The following is a 22207-nucleotide window of genomic DNA, read 5'->3' as shown; positions in this document are numbered from 1 at the left end:
AATATTGTGTTTAGGGTACCAGGAGTACCATACATATGGAGGTAAAACTGCAAGCAATAGCTACTTGTACCTGAAGTAAATATAATATTGTGTTTAGGGTACCAGGAGTACCATACATATGGAGGTAAAACTGCAAGCAATAGCTACTTGTACCTGAAGTAAATATAATATTGTGTTTAGGGTACCAGGAGTACCATACATATGTAGATAAAACTGCAAGCAATAGCTACTTGTACCTGAAGTAAATATAATATTGTGTTTAGGGTACCAGGAGTACCATACATATGTAGATAAAACTGCAAGCAATAGCTACTTGTACCTGAAGTAAATATAATATTGTGTTTAGGGTACCAGGAGTACCATACATATGGAGGTAAAACTGCAAGCAATAGCTACTTGTACCTGAAGTAAATATAATATTGTGTTTAGGGTACCAGGAGTACCATACATATGTAGATAAAACTGCAAGCAATAGCTACTTGTACCTGAAGTAAATATAATATTGTGTTTAGGGTACCAGGAGTACCATACATATGTAGATAAAACTGCAAGCAATAGCTACTTGTACCTGAAGTAAATATAATATTGTGTTTAGGGTACCAGGAGTACCATACATATGGAGGTAAAACTGCAAGCAATAGCTACTTGTACCTGAAGTAAATATAATATTGTGTTTAGGGTACCAGGAGTACCATACATATGTAGATAAAACTGCAAGCAATAGCTACTTGTACCTGAAGTAAATATAATATTGTGTTTAGGGTACCAGGAGTACCATACATATGGAGGTAAAACTGCAAGCAATAGCTACTTGTACCTGAAGTAAATATAATATTGTGTTTAGGGTACCAGGAGTACCATACATATGGAGGTAAAACTGCAAGCAATAGCTACTTGTATCTGAAGTAAATATAATATTGTGTTTAGGGTACCAGGAGTACCATACATATGGAGGTAAAACTGCAAGCAATAGCTACTTGTACCTGAAGTAAATATAATATTGTGTTTAGGGTACCAGGAGTACCATACATATGGAGATAAAACTGCAAGCAATAGCTACTTGTACCTGAAGTAAATATAATATTGTTTAGGGTACCAGGAGTACCATACATATGTAGATAAAACTGCAAGCAATAGCTACTTGTACCTGAAGTAAATATAATATTGTGTTTAGGGTACCAGGAGTACCATACATATGGAGGTAAAACTGCAAGCAATAGCTACTTGTACCTGAAGTAAATATAATATTGTGTTTAGGGTACCAGGAGTACCATACATATGGAGGTAAAACTGCAAGCAATAGCTACTTGTACCTGAAGTAAATATAATATTGTGTTTAGGGTACCAGGAGTACCATACATATGGAGGTAAAACTGCAAGCAATAGCTACTTGTACCTGAAGTAAATATAATAAAATTGTGTCTCTTTTATCTCTCTACAAAAAAGCTTAAAATGACCTGTAGTTTGTCAGATCTGATTTTGATTGTAAAATTTGACCTGTGGTTCATTAGATCTGACTTTGACTGTACAAATCTGACCTGTAGTTCATTAGATCTGACGTTGACTGTACAAGTATTACCTGTAGTTCATCAAATCTGACGTTGACTGTACAAATCTGACCTGTAGTTCATTAGATCTGAAGTTGACTGTACAAGTCTTACCTGTAGTTCATTAGATCTGACGTTTACTGTACAAATCTGACCTGTAGTTCATCAGATATGACGTTGACTGTACAAGTCTGACCTGAAGTTCATTATATTTGACGTTGACTGTACAAGTCTGACCTGAAGTTCATTATATTTGACGTTGACTGTACAAGTCTGACCTGAAGTTCATTATATCTGACGTTGACTGTACAAGTCTGACCTGTAGTTCATTAGATCTGATGTTGACTGTACAAGAATTACCTGTAGTTCATCAAATCTGACGTTGACTGTACAAATCTGACCTGTAGTTCATCAGATATGACGTTGACTGTACAAGTCTGACATGAAGTTCATTATATTTGACGTTGACTGTACAAGTCTGACCTGTAGTTCATTAGATTTGAAGTTGACTGTACAAGTCTTACCTGTAGTTCATCAGATATGACGTTGACTGTACAAGTCCGACATGTAGTTCATCATATCTGATGTTACATGTAGTTCAGGTTTTTGTACAGAAATTAGGAAATTAGTTTTCTTGTTTGAATTGTTTTACATAGTCGGCTATGACTATGAGGTATGGGCTTTGCTCATTGTTTAAGGTCGTACAGTAGCCTATAGCTGTTAATTTCTGTGTCATTTGGTCTCTTGTCGAGAGTTGTCTCATTGGCAATTGTACAACATTTTTATATTAACAATAAAATATCATTTGACTGCAGATCACAAGTTTTATAAGTCTATATATATATATATATACATATAAAAATAAAATTTAATTTCAAAATGCTCTTAAAGTCCTTTAATTCTCTACATTTTTCTCCAACTCGTTTCACACTTTTGTGATAATCATGGATGAATGTAACTAACTTATATTTCTACTAGTGTGGTCACAGAATTCAATTTTTAGTATAAATATATATATATATATATATAACTCGTCTAAACATCAACCCAACAATGTTAAATCTGTAAATTTGCTTTTGCAAATTTTTTGTTCTTCCCTCATCAGGATTTGAACCCTTTGCTACTGAGATATCGTGACACCAAATCACCTGCACTGTAACGGGCAGGCTAGACCACACAACCACCTGGGCTTCATAAAAATGAAGCTGTCGGTGGCCAGGTGTTACCTTTCCACATCAGTTTTAATATAGCATTGTACTACAGTAAATGATATATAAGGCATGAAGATGTTACTTTTACAGATCAGCTTAATTATCTATAGTAAAGGATTCTACAAATTAATGTAAGATGCAGTCACATCTGTGCTAATAGATTAATTACGATAAAGCAACTTATTTTCTTGATCAATTTATTATCACGACTTTCATCAGTAGAAAACAAGGCAAATATAAATTGTTGCAACAAAGTTAAACAAAGATTGTTCCTTATTGATCTACCTAAAAAAAATTGAAAATCACAAAAATTAAATCAAAAACCAAAAATTAGAAGAGCTTAACGTGAAATAAAGTATCTGTGAAAATAATTTGGTTTACAGTATTCAAGTTGTTAAATTTTACCTGCAAGCAAAGTATTAACAGTGGACAAAACAGCTTTGTCCCCCTGACCACGTGGAGATGAGGCCTCAGTGAAGACATACTGCGTGCCTTCATATGCACTAGAAGGGCCTGTACCAGCACTTGGGGTTGATCCCTTGATAAAAAAACAAAAAATATGAATAGTTAAATGTGAAAACTATACAAAAACTAAAAGGTACTGTAAATTCAGAAATTATGGTGTGCATTTATTATTGCGAATTTATCATTTTTGACTAAAATGCAATTTTAATTTTTCATTATTGAGAACAATCCTGTTTATAATAATAGATGTGGTACAATTGCCAATGAGACAACTCTCCACAAAAAAATTTGAAAATATGAGTTTAAATTATTGCGATTATATCACTGTCGCATTTTTCACATTAATAAAACCATTGCAATAATTTCTGAATTTACAGTACTATAATCTCATTCTTAAATCATATTTTTGGATAAACATCAGTAAATCATCTTGTGCACAAAAGGGGCCTCAGTGGCCAAGTGGTCTAAGTACTAAGTTACTACTGTAATCACTAGCCAGTCAACACTGAGGTTGTGAGTTCAAACCTGCTTGATGAAGGTGCTCTTCTCCAATCTTAATTGACTAGGAACGTCAGATTTCCTTTTAAAGATCATGGTTTTCTCTGGGCACTCTGGCTTCCTCCACAAATAAAAACTGGCCGCCACGAAATGGCCCAAAAGTGGTGCTTAGAAGTGGTGTTAAACATAAAAAATCAAAATCAAATCTAATACACAAATCTTCAGTGAGGTTCACCCAAGGTCTATCCTTGTAATTTACAATCTGTTCTTAATGTAAGGTATTAACACTGGGATAAGGAAAATGTACTGGAAAATGAATGAATTTGAAATTCATATAAATCTCTTCTGTTAAATATATATACATGCCTCTCACTTTAAATATTAAAATTTAACTGTCGGGAGTGGAGTAATATCATAATACACTTTGCAGTGATTGAATCTTTATTTATCACTTTCATAAATAACTGATAAAAAAATAAATCATATCATTGTTTTTCTTTTATCCAATAGCTAATGCCTCTTCAAGTCATTCACATGAGCCACTTACAGATCTATAAGTCCATTGAAAATCATCATCATCAACATTTTCAAACACACAATTATTTTCTGTTTCAAAGCCACAAGTAAATTCTGATACTGTTTTGCCATCTGCAAAAAAAAAAATCAAAGCACTGTGAGCCCTTTGGGACAGATAATAGAATATGAAAGTAATTGTGATTGACAACAGAACATCATCAGAAGTTTATCATTTATCTCAACTATCAAAAATATATTGATTCTTAATTAATTAAGCAATGACTATAATATTTTTTTGTCTATGAAAAAATAACATAAAAAATTTGGTGCACACTGAATAACTTGTGTAGCGGGTTATTCAACAGTGTGCACCACATTTTTTTATGTTATTTCCAATAGACAGAAAAAATATAACAGTCATTTCTTATAATCTAATTCTAAATACCATTTTTAAACCTTAGAAAACCATGAAATAGGATGATGATGTCACGGTCACATGACTAAACTATGTCAATGGACTGATAACAAAATGACGTCAGCCAATCAGAAGACGTGTTACATCCAAAATTAAATTATTTGATGATATCTTAAAATGAAATATACATTCAAGCATGTAAACAAAATTTTAAGTGCAACATCTTAGTTTTGCAAATTCTATACAATCTACAAAAATCTAAAAAAAAAATGTATTTTCAGTTGAGAATTGATGAAAGATGAAGACTGTTGGTTGTAAATTTTTGTAATAGTCTGTCTATTTAACAAATATCCAACATTGACTTCTTGTCCATCTCTGACTTACCAACTTGGTCACAGTTTTGTCCCACAAATCCACCCACACAAGAACAGGTGTAACCAATGGCTGTTGTTGTTTCTGAACAGGATCCACCATTTTGGCAAGGACTGGTGTCACATGGACTCACTGAAAATAATAAAAAAAAATATAGATAACCAACATATATATATAGTAATAAACATAAAACAAGAATGTGTCCATAGTATACAAATGCCCAAATCACACTATCATTTTCTATGTTCAGTGGACTGTGAAATTGGGGTAAAAAATTTGGCACTTAAATGAGAAAGATCATATTATAGGGAACATGTGTACTAAATTTCAAGTTGATTGAACTTTAACTTCATCAAAAAAAGTACCTTGACCAAAATATTTAACCTGAAGCAGAACAGACAGAGGAACACAGAGAAACAGATGGATGAACAGACAAACAGACCAGTAAACATAATGCCCCTCTTCTATCATGGTGGAGCATACAAATTTTATAACACAATCAGTAAGTGGTATTTAAAGGATGTTCCCTAATCTGGTATTTTTTACTTTTTAATGTCAAATATTAAAAATTCTCTATTTTTTTTTCACATAGTGCCAATAAAATTTACCCTTACATAATATATAACTTTATTTATTTTTATTTGCACCCATTACATTTGATGACATCAATTAAATTGCTCGATGCACACGTAAAAGAGTTGTTAATAGTGAAAATCTCTCATCAAATGTAATGGGTGCAAAAAAGATTATATTGGACAAACAGGAAACACTTTACGGAAAAAATTTACTGTTCACCGTCAACAAATCAGATATAAAGAAATAAGGATGATTAACGTAAGTGAACACCTGGATTTATGTGCTAGCAACAAACCACCCAAATACTATGTTTTCCCATTTTTCCAATGTGATGACCAATTCACCGAAGAAATGAGAATTACTAAAGAAAATATGTTTATATACAAAAGTACAAACCACCCAAATACTATGTTTTCCCATTTTACCAATGTGATGACCAATTCACCGAAGAAATGAGAATTACTAAAGAAAATATGTTTATATACAAAAGTACAAACCAAGCCTAAACAGATAAGACGTTACTCTTGAAAGGGTTATGTCCCTTTAATGTATTGTTACAGACTTATTATTGTGACGTTACGTTACAGTTAGTTACATTCATCCATGATTATCACAAAGATGTAAAACCGGTTGGAGAAAAATGTAAAGAACTAAAGGACTTTAAGAGCATTTTGAAATTTAATTTTATTTATACACTACTAGTGTGGACACAGAATTAAATTTTTAGTATTTATATATAATTGCGGTTTTTATCCAACGCAATCCTAGGTTTGAACGTAGTTTTCAATTTAGACTCGTTTATATATATATATAAGTACGTCTGAGTCAGTGACAACTCTACAACAGATGTATCCATCGGATCACCAGCAATGATGGTGATACATGGCTGTGTACATTATGTATATACAACTCCTCTAAACATCAACCCAACAATTTTAGATCTGCAAATTTTTATTCGAACCCATATATATAAATTAACATTAACCCTGCCCCATTTCTGCACCTGTCTCAAGTCAGAAGCCTCTGGTCTTTATTAATCTTGTATGCTAATTAGTTTTAGTTTCTTGTGTATATTTTGGAGTTCAGAGTATGATGTCTGTCATCACTGAACTAGTATACATTATATACTGAAGCATGACTCTGGATGCCGGCATTTCTCACTGCATTGAAGACCTATTGGTGGCCTTCAGCTGTTGTCTGCTCTTTGACACATTCCCCATTTCCATTCTCAATTTTATATAAAAACTTAATACTCACCATTAAGGTGGTACCTAACACTACAGGGAGATAACTCTGTAAAATCAGCTAAATGTTTTAATTATGTTGTGTTGTTAAAGGGATATTAAGCTTCTCAAAGATCAAAATGAGTGTTTGTCAAACTGCTATATAACCAGTGTAATTTTTCTGATAAAACGGTTGGTTCAAAATTTTTAATTTTTTTATGTTTTTGTCAAAGGGTCAAAGTAAATACTTTGTCAAAATCTTAAGAAAATTAAACGAGCCAAATTAGTTTTAGTTAAAGTGTTGGGTACCACCTTAAGTGGTTTATTTTCTGGTGGTTTAAATTCTACTATTTAAAGGATATTCCCTACTCTGGTATTTAATGTCACATATTCTAAATTCACTACTTTTATCCAAGTAGTGCCAATAAAATTTACCCTTACTCTTTTTTTCATAATATACTGTACTCCAGGTTCAAGGAGGTGTGCCTTGATTGGCAGGTTATTTACAGAAACAGAAACAGATGTGGTATAGTAATATATGATATAACAATAAGTAACATACCCCCAGCACACACTCCAGGCATTAGTTGTATATCATCTATAGCAATATCTCCCCTACCCCAACCCTAACCACAATAATTAACATACCACCAGCACATACTCCAGGCATTAGTTTTATATCATCTATAGCAATATCTCCCTAACCCTAACCCTAACCACTATAATTAACATACCACCAGCACACGCTCCAGGCATTAGTTTTATATCATCTATAGCAATATCTACCTAACCCTAACCCTAACCCTAACCACAATAATTAACATACCACCAGCACACACTCCAGGCATTAGTTTTATATCATCTATAGCAATATCTCCATAACCCTAACCACAATAATTAACATACCACCAGCACACGCTCCAGGCATAAGTTGTATATCATCTATAGCAATATCTCCTTTCCAGGATGTTACTTTATTAGCTTCTATAAATAACTGAAAGATAAAACATTTGTAAAATTAAATCACTTTAGGTCTTGGTAAAATAAACAATTCTAGGAACAAATTTCATGGTCAATGATATTTGATTTTAGCCAAGAATTCTATTTTTTGTGAATTGACTTATTTTCAGTGAAGTTCAACAATTAATAAGTGAGGTTCAACAGTTTTACAAAACACAATAGGTATATAGGGCTCAACATTCAACATATTTCTGCTCAGTCAGATTTTCTCTTTTTATAGAGGTTTTTAAATAAGACATAATGGATAATTTAAATTTTAAGCACTGTGAACTATACCAAATTTTTATTTAGCCCATCAGTCTCTACTCATTATTTTTCTGGTATTCTATAAATATTAGTCTCTATTTTGTATATCATTTATCCAGAACCTAATTTATATCATTTATATAAAGACATCTTATTGTATACAAACAAACCTTCATTCCTGCAGTTTATATCATTTATATAAAGACATCTATTTACTAACAAACAAACCTTCATTCCTGCAGCATTAGAAATTGTAACCATTCCCTTGTTCCACTGGTCACCAAGGTTACCAGATTCTATAAATATTTCATTTTCAGGGGCTGTAACTCCAGTTGATATTTTGAGATCTCCCATTGTATCCAAACCAAACATGTGATATTGAAAAGTCAAACAATAGTCACCTGCTGTTAAAGAAAAAAAAACAATATATTCTATATTTAATAGCAAATTGAAATTCAAAATATTTTTTTCTTCATCTTTTTGATTATATACTGTTTTAACAGAGGGTAGCAAATATTCTTTATTCATGAAACATTTTACAGAAAGGCTAGCATATTCTCATTGGTCAAAACTTTAAGGAATTTTGGTCCTCAATGCTCTTCAACTTTGTACGTTATTTGGCCTTTTTAACTTTTTTAATTCCAGTGTCACCTAGTCTTTTGAAGACGAAATGCGAGTCTGGTGTAAATATAAAATTGAATCCAGGTATCTATGATGAGTTTATTTCTATACTAAGTTATATCACAGAATATTGTTTTATTGATAATTCCTTAAAACAAATAATATATAATTTACCATTTAAGATCGTTGACGATTCCAACCTAGCCACATCATTGCTAGCTCTTGGTGAAGAAACTTCTACATACTTGTATTTACCGCCTTCTACAGCTGATTGTGGTCCAGTGCCCCCAGATGGAGTGCTTCCCTATATATAATCACATAAATAAAGTACTATAAATTATCTATATGTATATTCCTTACAGTCAAAATTTAGAACAAACATTTCTACAGTTGTCCAATTATAACTGCCTCAGGAAAAGATGACCTTAGATGGATTTGGCTATTTTAATGTATGTTTTGGTCATATAACTCTTTGATTAGGTATGTTTTGGTCATATAACTCTTTGATTAGGTATGTTTTGGTCATATAACTCTTTGATTAGGTACGTTTTGGTCATATAACTCTTTGATTAGGTATGTTTTGGTCATATAACTCTTTGATTAGGTATGTTTTGGTCATATAACTCTTTGATTAGGTATGTTTTGGTCATATAACTCTTTGATTAGGTATGTTTTGGTCATATAACTCTTTGATTAGGTATGTTTTGGTCATACAACTCTTTGATTAGGTATGTTTTGGTCATATAACTCTTTGATTAGGTATGTTTTGGTCATATAACTCTTTGATTAGGTATGTTTTGGTCATATAACTCTTTGATTAGGTATGTTTTGGTCATATAACTCTTTGATTAGGTATGTTTTGGTCATATAACTCTTTGATTAGGTATGTTTTGGTCATATAACTCTTTGATTAGGTACGTTTTGGTCATATAACTCTTTGATTAGGTACGTTTTGGTCATATAACTCTTTGATTAGGTACGTTTTGGTCATATAACTCTTTGATTAGGTACGTTTTGGTCATATAACTCTTTGATTAGGTACGTTTTGGTCATATAACTCTTTGATTAGGTACGTTTTGGTCATATAACTCTTTGATTAGGTATGTTTTGGTCATATAACTCTTTGATTAGGTACGTTTTGGTCATATAACTCTTTGATTAGGTATGTTTTGGTCATATAACTCTTTGATTAGGTATGTTTTGGTCATATAACTCTATGATTAGGTATGTTTTGGTCATATAACTCTTTGATTAGGTATGTTTTGGTCATATAACTCTATGATTAGGTATGTTTTGGTCATATAACTCTTTGATTAGGTATGTTTTGGTCATATAACTCTTTGATTAGGTATGTTTTGGTCATATAACTCTTTGATGTTTTGGTCATATAACTCTTTGATTAGGTATGTTTTGGTCATATAACTCTTTGATTAGGTATGTTTTGGTCATATAACTCTTTGATTAGGTATGTTTTGGTCATATAACTCTATGATTAGGTATGTTTTGGTCATATAACTCTTTGATTAGGTATGTTTTGGTCATATAACTCTATGATTAGGTATGTTTTGGTCATATAACTCTATGATTAGGTATGTTTTGGTCATATAACTCTTTGATTAGGTATGTTTTGGTCATATAACTCTATGATTAGGTATGTTTTGGTCATATAACTCTTTGATTAGGTATGTTTTGGTCATATAACTCTTTGATTAGGTATGTTTTGGTCATATAACTCTTTGATTAGGTATGTTTTGGTCATATAACTCTTTGATTAGGTATGTTTTGGTCATATAACTCTTTGATTAGGTATGTTTTGGTCATATAACTCTTTAACTGTTTGGGTACTTATACATCCTAGGCTTCGAATATTCAGTTTTAAATGTTCCTGAAGAAGTAAATCCAGAGGAGCTCTTCAGAAGCATTAAATTAAGCCTTGGAAGATTTAGATATCAAGTCAGTGGGCTTTACCCAACACTACCTTGAACTTTAACCTGCACACTCACACTTTCATTTTCTGCGGATTGTGAAATTGGGTTAAAACTCTAATTTTGCATTAAAATAAGAAAGATCATATCATAAGGAAATGTGTACTATGTTGCAAGTTGATTAGCCTTCAACTTCATCAAAATCTACCTTAATCAAAAACTTTAAACCTGAAGTGAGACAGACAGACATACAAATGTATAACAATTGAAAGGAGGATCAATGAACGGAAACCCAGACCGAAAAACATAATGCTCCTAATAAGAAAGGCATAATAAGACATAAAAACACAGAGTGGAAGTTAATAGGTACTTTCACATCCCATACAACAAAAGGTCTTCAATATCTGAGAGAACTCACAGTTACTGATAGCTATTGTTCATCTTCAATATCTGAGAGAACTCACAGTTACTGACAGCTATTGTTCAAAGCCAATAACAAAAATCATGCATCAATGACTAAATTATAAATCTGTTCATTATAGGATTAAACACATTTTTTCTAGAGGTTATTGATGTGTAAACCAGGGGGATTAGTTCACAAACTGAATAAAATTCTGAAGGACTTTTATGTAAAGTTTGTAAGTAAGAGACCTGTTTTACACATCAATAACCTCTAAAAAAATTGTGTTTAATACTTATAATGAACATACATGATTTCAATTAACATTTTTTTGTGTAAAGGCTACTATAATTACTATCAAAGGTACATTTGACAGGTTGTAACTAAGAAGTTGGCCGCCATATTGACTTTCTAAAATCTGCCATAAATGTTCGATAAAAAATATAAAAATAAATAAAACCTACCTCCAAAACTTCATTTTAATGAGTAATTTTGCGAAATTGAAGAGTACAAGTAACGAAATAATCATTCCCTTGAAAGTTTTCATTTGTATGACGTCGTGTTTTGCCATGACGTAAATTTGCCAAATCATTCATGAAACACTGCCGAATATTATTTAAATTTTAATTGTATACATTTTAAAAGCTTAAGTGCATTTATTGTATTTCTATTTCAATATATTTATAGGTATGCAAACCATATGAGAATTATGATGAAGTAATATGTATACCCAGGCATCTAAGCAAAATTATGAATCAGTTCATGAGGAAGTAATACCGAGGCTATTTGATCATCAATACAAAACTTGAATTTACAGTATATCTGTTTATATTTCTTTTTATGTTTTGTACTGATATATCAAACATATATATTCTATCATCTTATGTATTTGTAATGTAATTGATTGTAATGATAAATGTTTGTTTTTAGTTTGTGTGTTGTTGACAATGTAATTGATTGTAATGATAAATGTTTGTTTTTAGTTTGTGTGCTGTTGACAATGTAATTGTTTGTAATGATAAATGTTTGTTTTTAGTTTGACTGTTGTTGACAATGTAATTGATTGTTATGATAAATGTTTGTTTCTAGTTTGTGTGTTGTTAATGTAATTGATTGTAATGATAAATGTTTGTTTTTAGTTTGTGTGTTGTTGACAATGTAATTGATTGTAATGATAAATGTTTGTTTTTAGTTTGAGTGTTGTTGACAATGTAATTGATTGTAATGATAAATGTTTGTTTTTAGTTTGTGTGTTGTTGACAATGTAATTGTTTGTAATGATAAATGTTTGTTTTTAGTTTGACTGTTGTTGACAATGTAATTGATTGTAATGATAAATGTTTGTTTTTAGTTTGAGTGTTGTTGACAATGTAATTGATTGAAATGATAAATGATTGTTTTTAGTTTGAGTGTTGTTGTTAATGTAATTGATTGTAATGATAAATGTTTGTTTTTAGTTTGAGTGTTGTTGACAATGTAATTGATTGTAATGATAAATGATTGTTTTTAGTTTGAGTGTTGTTGACAATGTAATTGATTGTAATGATAAATGTTTGTTTTTAGTTTGTGTGTTGTTGACAATGTAATTGATTGTAATGATAAATGTTTGTTTTTAGTTTGTGTGTTGTTGACAATGTAATTGATTGTAATGATAAATGATTGTTTTTAGTTTGAGTGTTGTTGACAATGTAATTGATTGTTATGATAAATGTTTGTTTTTAGTTTGTGTGTTGTTGACAATGTAATTGATTGTAATGATAAATGTTTGTTTCTAGTTTGAGTGTTGTTGACAATGTAATTGATTGTAATAATAAATGATTGTTTTTAGTTTGAGTTTTGTTGTTAATGTAATTGATTGTAATGATAAATGTTTGTTTTTAGTTTGAGTGTTGTTGACAATGTAATTGATTGTAATGATTAATGTTTGTTTCTAGTTTGAGTGTTGTTGACAATGTAATTGATTGTAATGATAAATGTTTGTTTTTAGTTTGTGTGTTGTTGACAATGTAATTGATTGTAATGATACATGTTTGTTTCTAGTTTGAGTGTTGTTGACAATGTAATTGATTGTAATGATAAATGATTGTTTTTAGTTTGAGTGTTGTTGTTAATGTAATTGATTGTAATGATAAATGTTTGTTTTTAGTTTGAGTGTTGTTGACAATGTAATTGATTGTAATGATAAATGTTTGTTTTTAGTTTGAGTGTTGTTGACAATCTATATTTTGGATTTTACATGAATACAATTTTTTACTTTGACTTACACTTCTAAGAGTCCAATCAAAATCATCATTTGTAGCTTCAACCAAAAAACATGGAGCATCATCTTCAAATGTACATGTCTGGGTGCCATCTGAAAAGATAGAGAAAATTTAGTGCACCACCCTCAAAAGTATGTGTCTAGGTGCCTTGTAAAAAGATAGAGAAAAACATAGAGCACCACCCTCAAAAGTATATGTTTAGGTGCCTTCTAAAAAGACAAGAGAAAAACATGGAGCACCATCTTTAAATGTACATGGTCCAAGGACACAGTTATCGTCCTTTGGTTTTCGTTGTCTACGAATATAGTCCCTAGTGTAACTAGAGGCTCTAAAGAGCCTGTGTCGCTCACCTTGGTCTATGTGCATATTAAACAAAGGACACAAATGGATTCATGACAAAATTGTATTTTGGTGATGGTGATGTGTTTGAAGTTCTTACTTTACTGAACGATTTTGCTTCTTACAATTATATCTTTCATGAACTTTGCCCATTAGTAACAGAGAACTATATTTGGTAAAAATTTACATAAATTTACCAAATTAATGAAAATTGTTAAAAATTGACTATAAAGGGCAATAACTCCTTAAGGGGTCAATTGACCATTTAGGTCATGTTGACTTATTTGTAGATCTTACTTTGCTGAACATTATTGCTGTTTACAGTTTATCGCTATCTATAATAGTATTCAAGATAACCAAAAACGGCAAAATTTCTTTAAAAATTACCAATTGGAGGGCAGCAACCCAACAACCAGTTGTCCAATTCATCTGAAAAATTCAGGGCAGATAGATATTGACTTGATTAACAATTTAACTTCTTGTCAGATTTGCTCTAGATGCTTTGGTTTCATAGTTATAAGCAAAAAACTGCATTTTACCCCTATGTTCTATTTTTAGCCATGGCGGCCATCTTGGTTGAATGGCCAGGTCATCGGACACATTTTTCAAACTAGATACCCCAAAGATGATTGTGGCCTAGTAGTTTCAGTGGAGATTTTGTAAAAGATTACTTAGATTTATGAAAAATGGTTAAAGATAGACTATAAAGGGCAATAACTCCTAAAGGGGTCAACTGACCATTTTGGTCATGTTGACTTATTTGTAGATCTTACTTTGCTGAACATTATTGCTGTTTACAATTTATCTCTATCTATAATAATATTCAAGATAATAACCAAAAACAGCAAAATTTCCTCAAAATTACCAATTCAGGGGCAGCAACCCAACAACCGATTGACCGATTCATCTGAAAATTTCAGGGCAGATAGTTCTTGACCTGATAAACATTTATATCCCATGTCAGAATTCCTCAAAATGCTTTGGTTTTTGAGTTATAAGCCAAAAACTGCATTTTACCCCTTTGTTCTATTTTTAGCCGTGGCGGCCATCTTGGTTGGTTGACCAGGTCACGCCACACATTTTTTAAACTAGATACCCCAAAGATGATTGTGGCCAAGTTTGGATTAATTTGGCCAAGTAGTTTCAGAGGAGAAGATTTTTGTAAAAGATTTCTTTAATTAACGAAAAATGGTTAAAAATTGACTATAAAGGGCAATAACTCCTAAACGGGTCAACTGACCATTTTGGTCATGTTGACTTATTTGTAGATCTTACTTTGCTGAACATTATTGCTGTTTACAGTTTATCTCTAACTATAATTATATTCAAGATAATAACCAAAAACAGCAAAATTTCTTCAAAATTACCAATTCAGGGGCAGCAACCCAACAACCGATTGACCGATTCATCTGAAAATTTCAGGGCAGATAGATCTTGACCTGATAAACATTTTTACCCCATGTCAGATTTGCTCTAAATGCTTTGGTTTTTGAGTTATAAGCCAAAAACTGCATTTTACCCCTATGTTCTATTTTTAGCCGTGGCGGCCATCTTGGTTGGTTGACCGGGTCACGCCACACATTTTTTAAACAAGATACCCCAATGATGATTGTGGCCAAGTTTGGTTTGATTTGGCCCAGTAGTTTCAGAGGAGAAGATTTTTGTAAAAGTTAACGACGACGGACGACGGACGCCAAGTGATGAGAAAAGCTCACTTGGCCCTTCGGGCCAGGTGAGCTAAAAAGTGTATAACTTGCATGTTTTGTTTGATACACTTTCCCAATTTATTTCTTGATATTAAATGCATGAAATATTAAGAAGGGGGTGTAATTACATGTCAAAAAAATTTGGGAGCTGAATCTTTATGTTAACCAGTGAGTTGGTTCAGTTCTAAAAGGTCAAATTTTATCACGTCTGAAGCTGTCAAACTGAATTTTACACCCCTTAACACAGAATTGTCAATATTTTGAGTTAAAGCTGGTAGAAGTTTCTATAATTTTGATATTATTTGTCTCACTGGTAGTACACTACACTGTAAAAATCCTTTTGAGAAAGAGCAGGTGCGATTTTTTTAATTTGAATTTATTGTCTAAAAGAAATGCACTACGAAATAACTGTGTTCTCAGGCCACATGTCTGAATGCCATTATGACTTTGTACCAGCATGTCCAACCACAGTGAAGGTAACCAGTCTAAATAATATAAACTCTTTAGTCAAAAGTTGGTAATATGAAAGCAGTCTATTTAAAAATTGTTTAAAAGTCTAATCATCTGGAATTCAAAAATCAGGATGTAATTATATGGTGATAAGAGAAAAGGAACATTCTTTTATAAGATACTATTCTTTTATAAGATACTGTAAATTAAGAAATAATTGCGTGCATTTATTATTGCGATTTTGTCATTTTGGACTTAAATACAATTTTAATTTATTACAATTTTTGAGAAAATTTCAGTTTAATTAATATTCTATCCCCCTTTTCACCCCTAAAAACTGTTGGTAAAGATGTAACCATAAAACATAATCAAAGAGCTGAATAGCTCTGAGGGGAAAGACGGCCCTGGTTTCTATTTATTTATGTTTTTGGAAGGGGGGGGGGTATCTTTTGATTCAATTTGGACCAATGGAAGAGATCTGCATCTTCTAAATCTAAAAATTTGATTAAAGTTGATAGCTAATTATCTAAAACTCAACTGAATTCTGTCATTTCACAACAACTACAATATTTTTTGAAATCTTGATTGTGTACCACTGAACTGCAGGCTAGGGCCAGTTTTTTCTTCAAAAAGTGTGAACTGAAAATTCTATTCAGTTTTAAATTTCCATTGTTAAAGTTCTGAGTTACAACTCTCATCACAGGGAAACAGGTACTAATAAAAAAACAATATGAGTGATGTAAACTGTGTGAAGCTTGTTTCCAAATCTTAATTTTGAAATATTTGTAAATAATAAATATGTTTAAACTACAAAATGCAATTTTTATTTTTTATTTTTTTTACCATTAAAATGATTATGTAGGTACACAAAAAATTAGTTTTAATAGAAGACTACTAATCCAATGAAATGTCACATTTGAAGTGTTTAAATACATTAACTTTTATTTTAGTGGATAATTACTCATCAATTGAGGTGCTCCTGAATCGGAGGAAGATTCTCAGAATTTTTACAGAAATAAGTGGTCTCACTAATTAGCGACAAGAAGAATTTTAGCGACAAGAAGTGACAAGAAGAATAATTTTTTCTTGTCGCTAAATAGTCTTCTTGACGCTTCTTGTCTCTAATTAGTGAGACCCGAAAAAAGCAATAAAAACGTTTCTTTCCCCTGTCTCATGTAACCCCACGATCTTTATTTATTTTGAAAGTTGTTGACCTACAAATTAAAGTATTGTATGTTGATGTTTAAATCATCTACAGTAAACAATATTATGTTTAGATTTAACAAATACAAATTTGTACTTAGTGCACTATCTCTAAGAATGATTTAAATAACCAGTGAACTGGTGAAGGATATCCTTGCTTCTTCCAAGAATGACGTCACTATAAAATACACTGTAGGTTGGATATATTTAGAATATCTCGTCATACTAATTTTTCCGGATTGTAAAATAAACGTAAATAGTGTAAAGGAAAGTTCAAAATACGATAATTTCGTGAGAAACAGAAGGGAAATGTGTAAAAAAGTGTTTAATGTCAAACTATTCATTTCTGGGTCTCCTTCTCTTCAATCTAAGTAAGATTTGTAGGGGGTTTTTCCACACTATAACATGTATAAAAACAAAATGAATGATGTGAGGGAGTGTCACTCTGGTCAACCCCATAGGGGATTCACGGCTTGAAGCCGTCTTTTCCCAAAAATAAATACCTGTTGGTTGAGACGTAGTTGGTGAAGCTGTAGTTGGTGAAGCTGTAGTTGGTGAAGCTGTAGTTGGTGAAGCTGTAGTTGGTGAAGCTGTAGTTGGTGCAGCTGTAGTTGGTGAAGGCGTATTTGGTGAAGGTGTAGTTGGTGAAGGCGTAGTTGGTGAAGGTGTAGTTGGTGAAGGCGTATTTGGTGAAGGCGTAGTTGGTGCAGCTGTAACTGGACCAGCGGTAGTTGGACCAGATGTAACTGGGTTGCCTGTAAAATAATGGACCTTTAAACATGACTTCTTAATAGACTGAGACAACTTTTTAAAATATTTCTTATTTCTATTTAGCTTGTTCAAAAATAACAATATAAAATACTTATTATACTCATAAAATTTGAAAGCACAATCCTGAAACTAATACAATAACTTTCATTTAAAAAGAAGAACAGAGTTCAAATGTGCCTCTAATTGCACATTTTTTATCTGTCCATCAACAATAAAGATGATAAATAATTAAAAAAAATTCATTCGTTTAAAGTTGATAGATAAAGTAAAAAAAGGCTTCAAAGCAAATGCAATGCAATTTCAAATGTAATAAAAGAACTCCCTGTAGAAATAAAATAACTAAGAAAAAAAATTTGAATCATAATTTCCCGTCGATATGCACATCTACATAGTATGTCCTTATTATCTAAAAGGTTTCATGAAATTCTGTTGTGTGGCTTGAGAAACTGTTGTAGAGGTATATTGAAGCAAAATAGTTAAAAGGGGAGCAACTCCTAGAAAAAAAAATTAATCTTAACTTCCTGTTGATATGCACATCTACATTGTATGTCTGTTTTATGAAATTCTGTTGTGTGTTTTCAGAGGAGTTGTGATGAACTGTTGCAATAGTATATTAAAGCAAATAAGTTAAAAGGGGCGCAACTCCTAGAAAAAAAATTGAATCTTAACTTCCTGTTGATATGTACATCTACATAGTATGTCTGTTTTATGAAATTCTGTTGTGTGTTTTCAGAGGAGTTGTGATGAACTGTTGCAATAGTATATTAAAGCAAATAAGTTAAAAGGGGCGCAACTCCTAGAAAATAAATTGAATCTTAACTTCCTGTTGATATGCACATCTACATACTAGTATGTCCTTTTTATCATATCATTCTGTTGTGTGGTTTGAGAGGAGTTATCATGACAAGAAACAGGACTGTTGAACTGATTGACTGAAGGACTGATTGACTAAAGGACTGATTGACTGAAGGACTGAAGAACTGATCGACTGAAGGACTGATTGACTGACATAACTTCGTTGCCTGGAGCAAATTGATATTTCCTTAACTTTTTCAAAAACAATTTTTACTCTATACTATAATACTTACAAACTTGTCCTCGACATTGCTGATATAAATATAAGAATCTGCAGAGTGCTTACAATACAATTGTCAGAAAATTAATATTTCCAAATTTAAAATAACTCTTTTCAAAATAGTTGATCAGCATTGACTTGCCTTTGACATTTATACCGATATTTATCTACTATACAAGTTTGATAATAATCTGGCAAGAATTACACATGTGGGAGCACTTATAAGGATGGATTTGTGTTATTTAAATGTTCCTCTCAACAGGTCACACAGGAGACAGAAAACCAGCCTGCAATTCTTACCACAAGTTCCTGGAATAAGTGATACATCATCAATGGCTATGTCACTTGACCAATCAGATCCTCGAACACCTTCAATTGTCATCTGAAACAAGTCACAACACTATCTAAACTACAATCATAATAGTCATTAGTCAAAATAATTCTAAAATTTATTTATTTTAAAATTTTGTGTAGAAAATTCTTTTAACAATCATCGTATAATTTATCATATAAATAAACTGATATTTGATGATTTGTCAAGTAAAATCTTCCTAAAACAAAGTAAACATAAGTAAACGATATATTAAGTCAGAACAAAAACAAGAAAATATTCTAATAAAGAACACTGATCACACCTCAATGTTAATACTGGGTTATTAAACAGAATGAAAAAAGCAGCACTGTGATTACACCTCAATATTAACACTTGGTTATTTAAAAGAATAAAAAGCACTTTGGTCACACTGTTTAGATAGACAAAAGCCTTAAAGAAACCCTTCTATCTAAACAAGACCTTGCAAAAAGATGAATTCACCCTTGATTTTGGTGGGTTTTTTGTTTTGTTTCAGTTGCTTAAATTCCATGTGTTTTGTAGACTATATGCTATCCCTTTAGTATTTCAAATATATTTATCAAAGAAACCATCTCAGTGGAACCAATTTTTCCCAAAGCGTGCGAGGTCATGGCTTCCATCCATTCTAGGTCAAACCTAAGACTTCTTCACTAAGCGCATGTCATTTAGGAATAAGAGCAAAGACTGGTTGATTAAGAGTCCGAAAACAATGTGTCCTGGTGGGGTGACATGTCATTCTGCAGACTGTTACCTTCTAGCAGGCTCAAATTAAGGTGTGTTAGTCTAGTACAAGCAGGGTTAATATCCCATTAACATGTTCTCGTCCTGAATAATAATAAATCATCCATTATATATCAATTGGATTTTTGGTGTTTTGATGCCACTTACATGTGTATAAGCACCATTTTTTTGCTGTTTCGTGGCAGCCAGTTCCTATTGGTGGAGAAAGCCAGAGTGCCCAGAGAAAATCACAGACCTTCGGTAGATAAACAAACAATCCTTGTCAATTTAGATCGAAGTCGAGTGCACCTGCACGAGCGGAGTTCAACTCTATCATCTATTTAAGAAACTACTTACCTTTAGACCATTAATGGCAGGTATGTCTATTTCTGCTTTGATCCAATCATCGCCTTGAGCACCCGACCGTGTCCATATATTAGATTTGGCTGTATTTGTCCCCTCAGAGTATATGTTTAAAGTACCCATAGTAGATCCCTTCATGTGATAATAAAACGTCATACAGCGACTAGTAGCTACAATGTATAAGATTACACAATACAATATCACATATTCTGGGCCCATAATTCTCCATGAAAATTAGATGTGTTAATGCTTATACAACTGAATACCAACTAACATTGGCCTACTATTAATGGTTCCCCTTAATCTGACCTAATGCTTATACAACTGAATACCAACTAACATCGGCCTACTATTAATGGTTCCCCTTAATCTGACCTAATGCTTATACAACTGAATACCAACTAACATTGGCCTACTATTAATGGTTCCCCTTAATCTGACCTAATCACAAACTAATAAATGTAAACTAAGCAAAAATGTTATATTCAATAGACCATGACTAAGAGGGTGGAGCCAATTAATCTCAATGGAAATGAAATATTACAATGCTAATACAACTGCATACTAAATATGATGGGCCAACAGCTTGTCGCTCACCACAAACTAAACCTTATCACCATCTAATACATTGTTGACGTTGCAGCCGCTGTAAGTAACAGCATACCTATGTCTTGCTTTTTGACTCTGTCAAAAGAGGGATGAAAGATACCAAGGGGACAGTCAAACTCATAAATCTAAAACAAACTGACAACGCCATGGCTAAAAATGAAAAAGACAAACAGAAAAACAATAGTACACATGACACAACATAGAATACTAAAGAATAAACAACACGAACCCCACCAAACACTAGGGGTGATCTCAGGTGCTCCAGAAGGGTAAGCAGATCCTGTTGCTTATGTGATTACAAATACGGTAAATAGTCTAATTCGGTAGGTCACATTCATGAAAGGGAAGGGAATTGTAGTTTCGACGTAAGGAACATATCCGATATCATTTGTGAAATGGTTATTCCATAACCGTCAACCAACTCGTGATGGCGTCCGTAAAATTTACGAAGGGATGATTTCAACTTCCCATTTGGAACTCTTGGTTTTATAGCTTCCTTGGGGTCACCAACCCTCTAACAAGAAAATCATGTCAAGTGAGACACAAATTGAACATTAGAAAGTTTTGATTGGCAAACAACATCATAATCACTGGATACTCTACCATATTACATTGTTTTTGTTTTGTGGTAGAAACAGCGAAATTACCCATAGACGCTTAACATTTTGAAAGTATTATTTGTCATAACTAATTATATATATAATTATAAGTAGGTCCTATACTCTTGTTATTTTTTATATCATACTTGGTAACTGTGAAGTTGTTGACATGGTAGCTTTATCACCAGGATTTTTTCCTGACATCTCTGTATACACGTACTGGAACCCTCCGTGAGCATTGCTTGGTCCCGTATTGCTTGATGGGGTACCTTGCTAATAAAATAATAAAAATAATGCAATTTATTAAAAAACAATTTTGATTGGACAGCACCAACATTATGAGGGAACAAATTGTCAGTATAAAATAAAATTCAGGTGAACTCTGCAATAACTATGTAATTTTTAATTACTGTGCATTCACTTATTTCGTGGGTACCAATTTTTGAGGATTGTGAATAACTTACATATTTGTTGATATTTAATTTCGTTGTTTTTGCTGAAGATTGCATACAAGCCTTTAGGAAATTTGGTATTTGTTAAACATTTAATTTTTATGGTTCACCTTTGTTGTCTCTTTGACATAATCCTCATTTCCATTTTCAATTTTATCTGTAATCTTTTAAATGACTGTATTTCAAATAATAAATATTTTACAATCCCTTCAAAAAGGAAAACAACCCGTTTTGGGATTAAACTTCATCTGAGGAATGACAAAGGATGTGTA

At 32.1% G+C, this 22207-nt stretch overlaps 1 protein-coding gene across 5 annotated transcripts in view; it reads right to left on the bottom strand.

Annotated features, from left to right (window-relative positions):
- LOC134720545 (MAM and LDL-receptor class A domain-containing protein 1-like) overlaps positions 1-22207 on the bottom strand; it is a 117755-nt gene that overhangs the window by 31027 nt on the left and 64521 nt on the right. For 4 of the 5 annotated variants that reach the window (XM_063582856.1, XM_063582857.1, XM_063582859.1 and 1 more), the window contains 11 exons: positions 21630-21756; positions 20270-20445; positions 19141-19222; positions 17498-17749; positions 13300-13388; positions 8885-9014; positions 8318-8493; positions 7730-7817; positions 5037-5156; positions 4269-4369; positions 3164-3296 (listed from right to left, as the gene is read on the bottom strand). In XM_063582856.1, coding sequence (XP_063438926.1) covers positions 3164-3296; positions 4269-4369; positions 5037-5156; positions 7730-7817; positions 8318-8493; positions 8885-9014; positions 13300-13388; positions 17498-17749; positions 19141-19222; positions 20270-20445; positions 21630-21756 — 1474 coding nt within the window. The remainder of the gene's footprint in view (positions 1-3163; positions 3297-4268; positions 4370-5036; positions 5157-7729; positions 7818-8317; positions 8494-8884; positions 9015-13299; positions 13389-17497; positions 17750-19140; positions 19223-20269; positions 20446-21629; positions 21757-22207) is intronic. The other variant, XM_063582858.1, reaches the window with a different exon arrangement.

This window comes from Mytilus trossulus, chromosome 6, assembly GCF_036588685.1.
Source record: "Mytilus trossulus isolate FHL-02 chromosome 6, PNRI_Mtr1.1.1.hap1, whole genome shotgun sequence".
NCBI classification, from domain to species: Eukaryota; Metazoa; Mollusca; class Bivalvia; order Mytilida; family Mytilidae; genus Mytilus; species Mytilus trossulus.
Note: the sequence above shows the minus strand (reverse complement) of the source record. Positions and strands in the feature narration are given on the sequence as shown.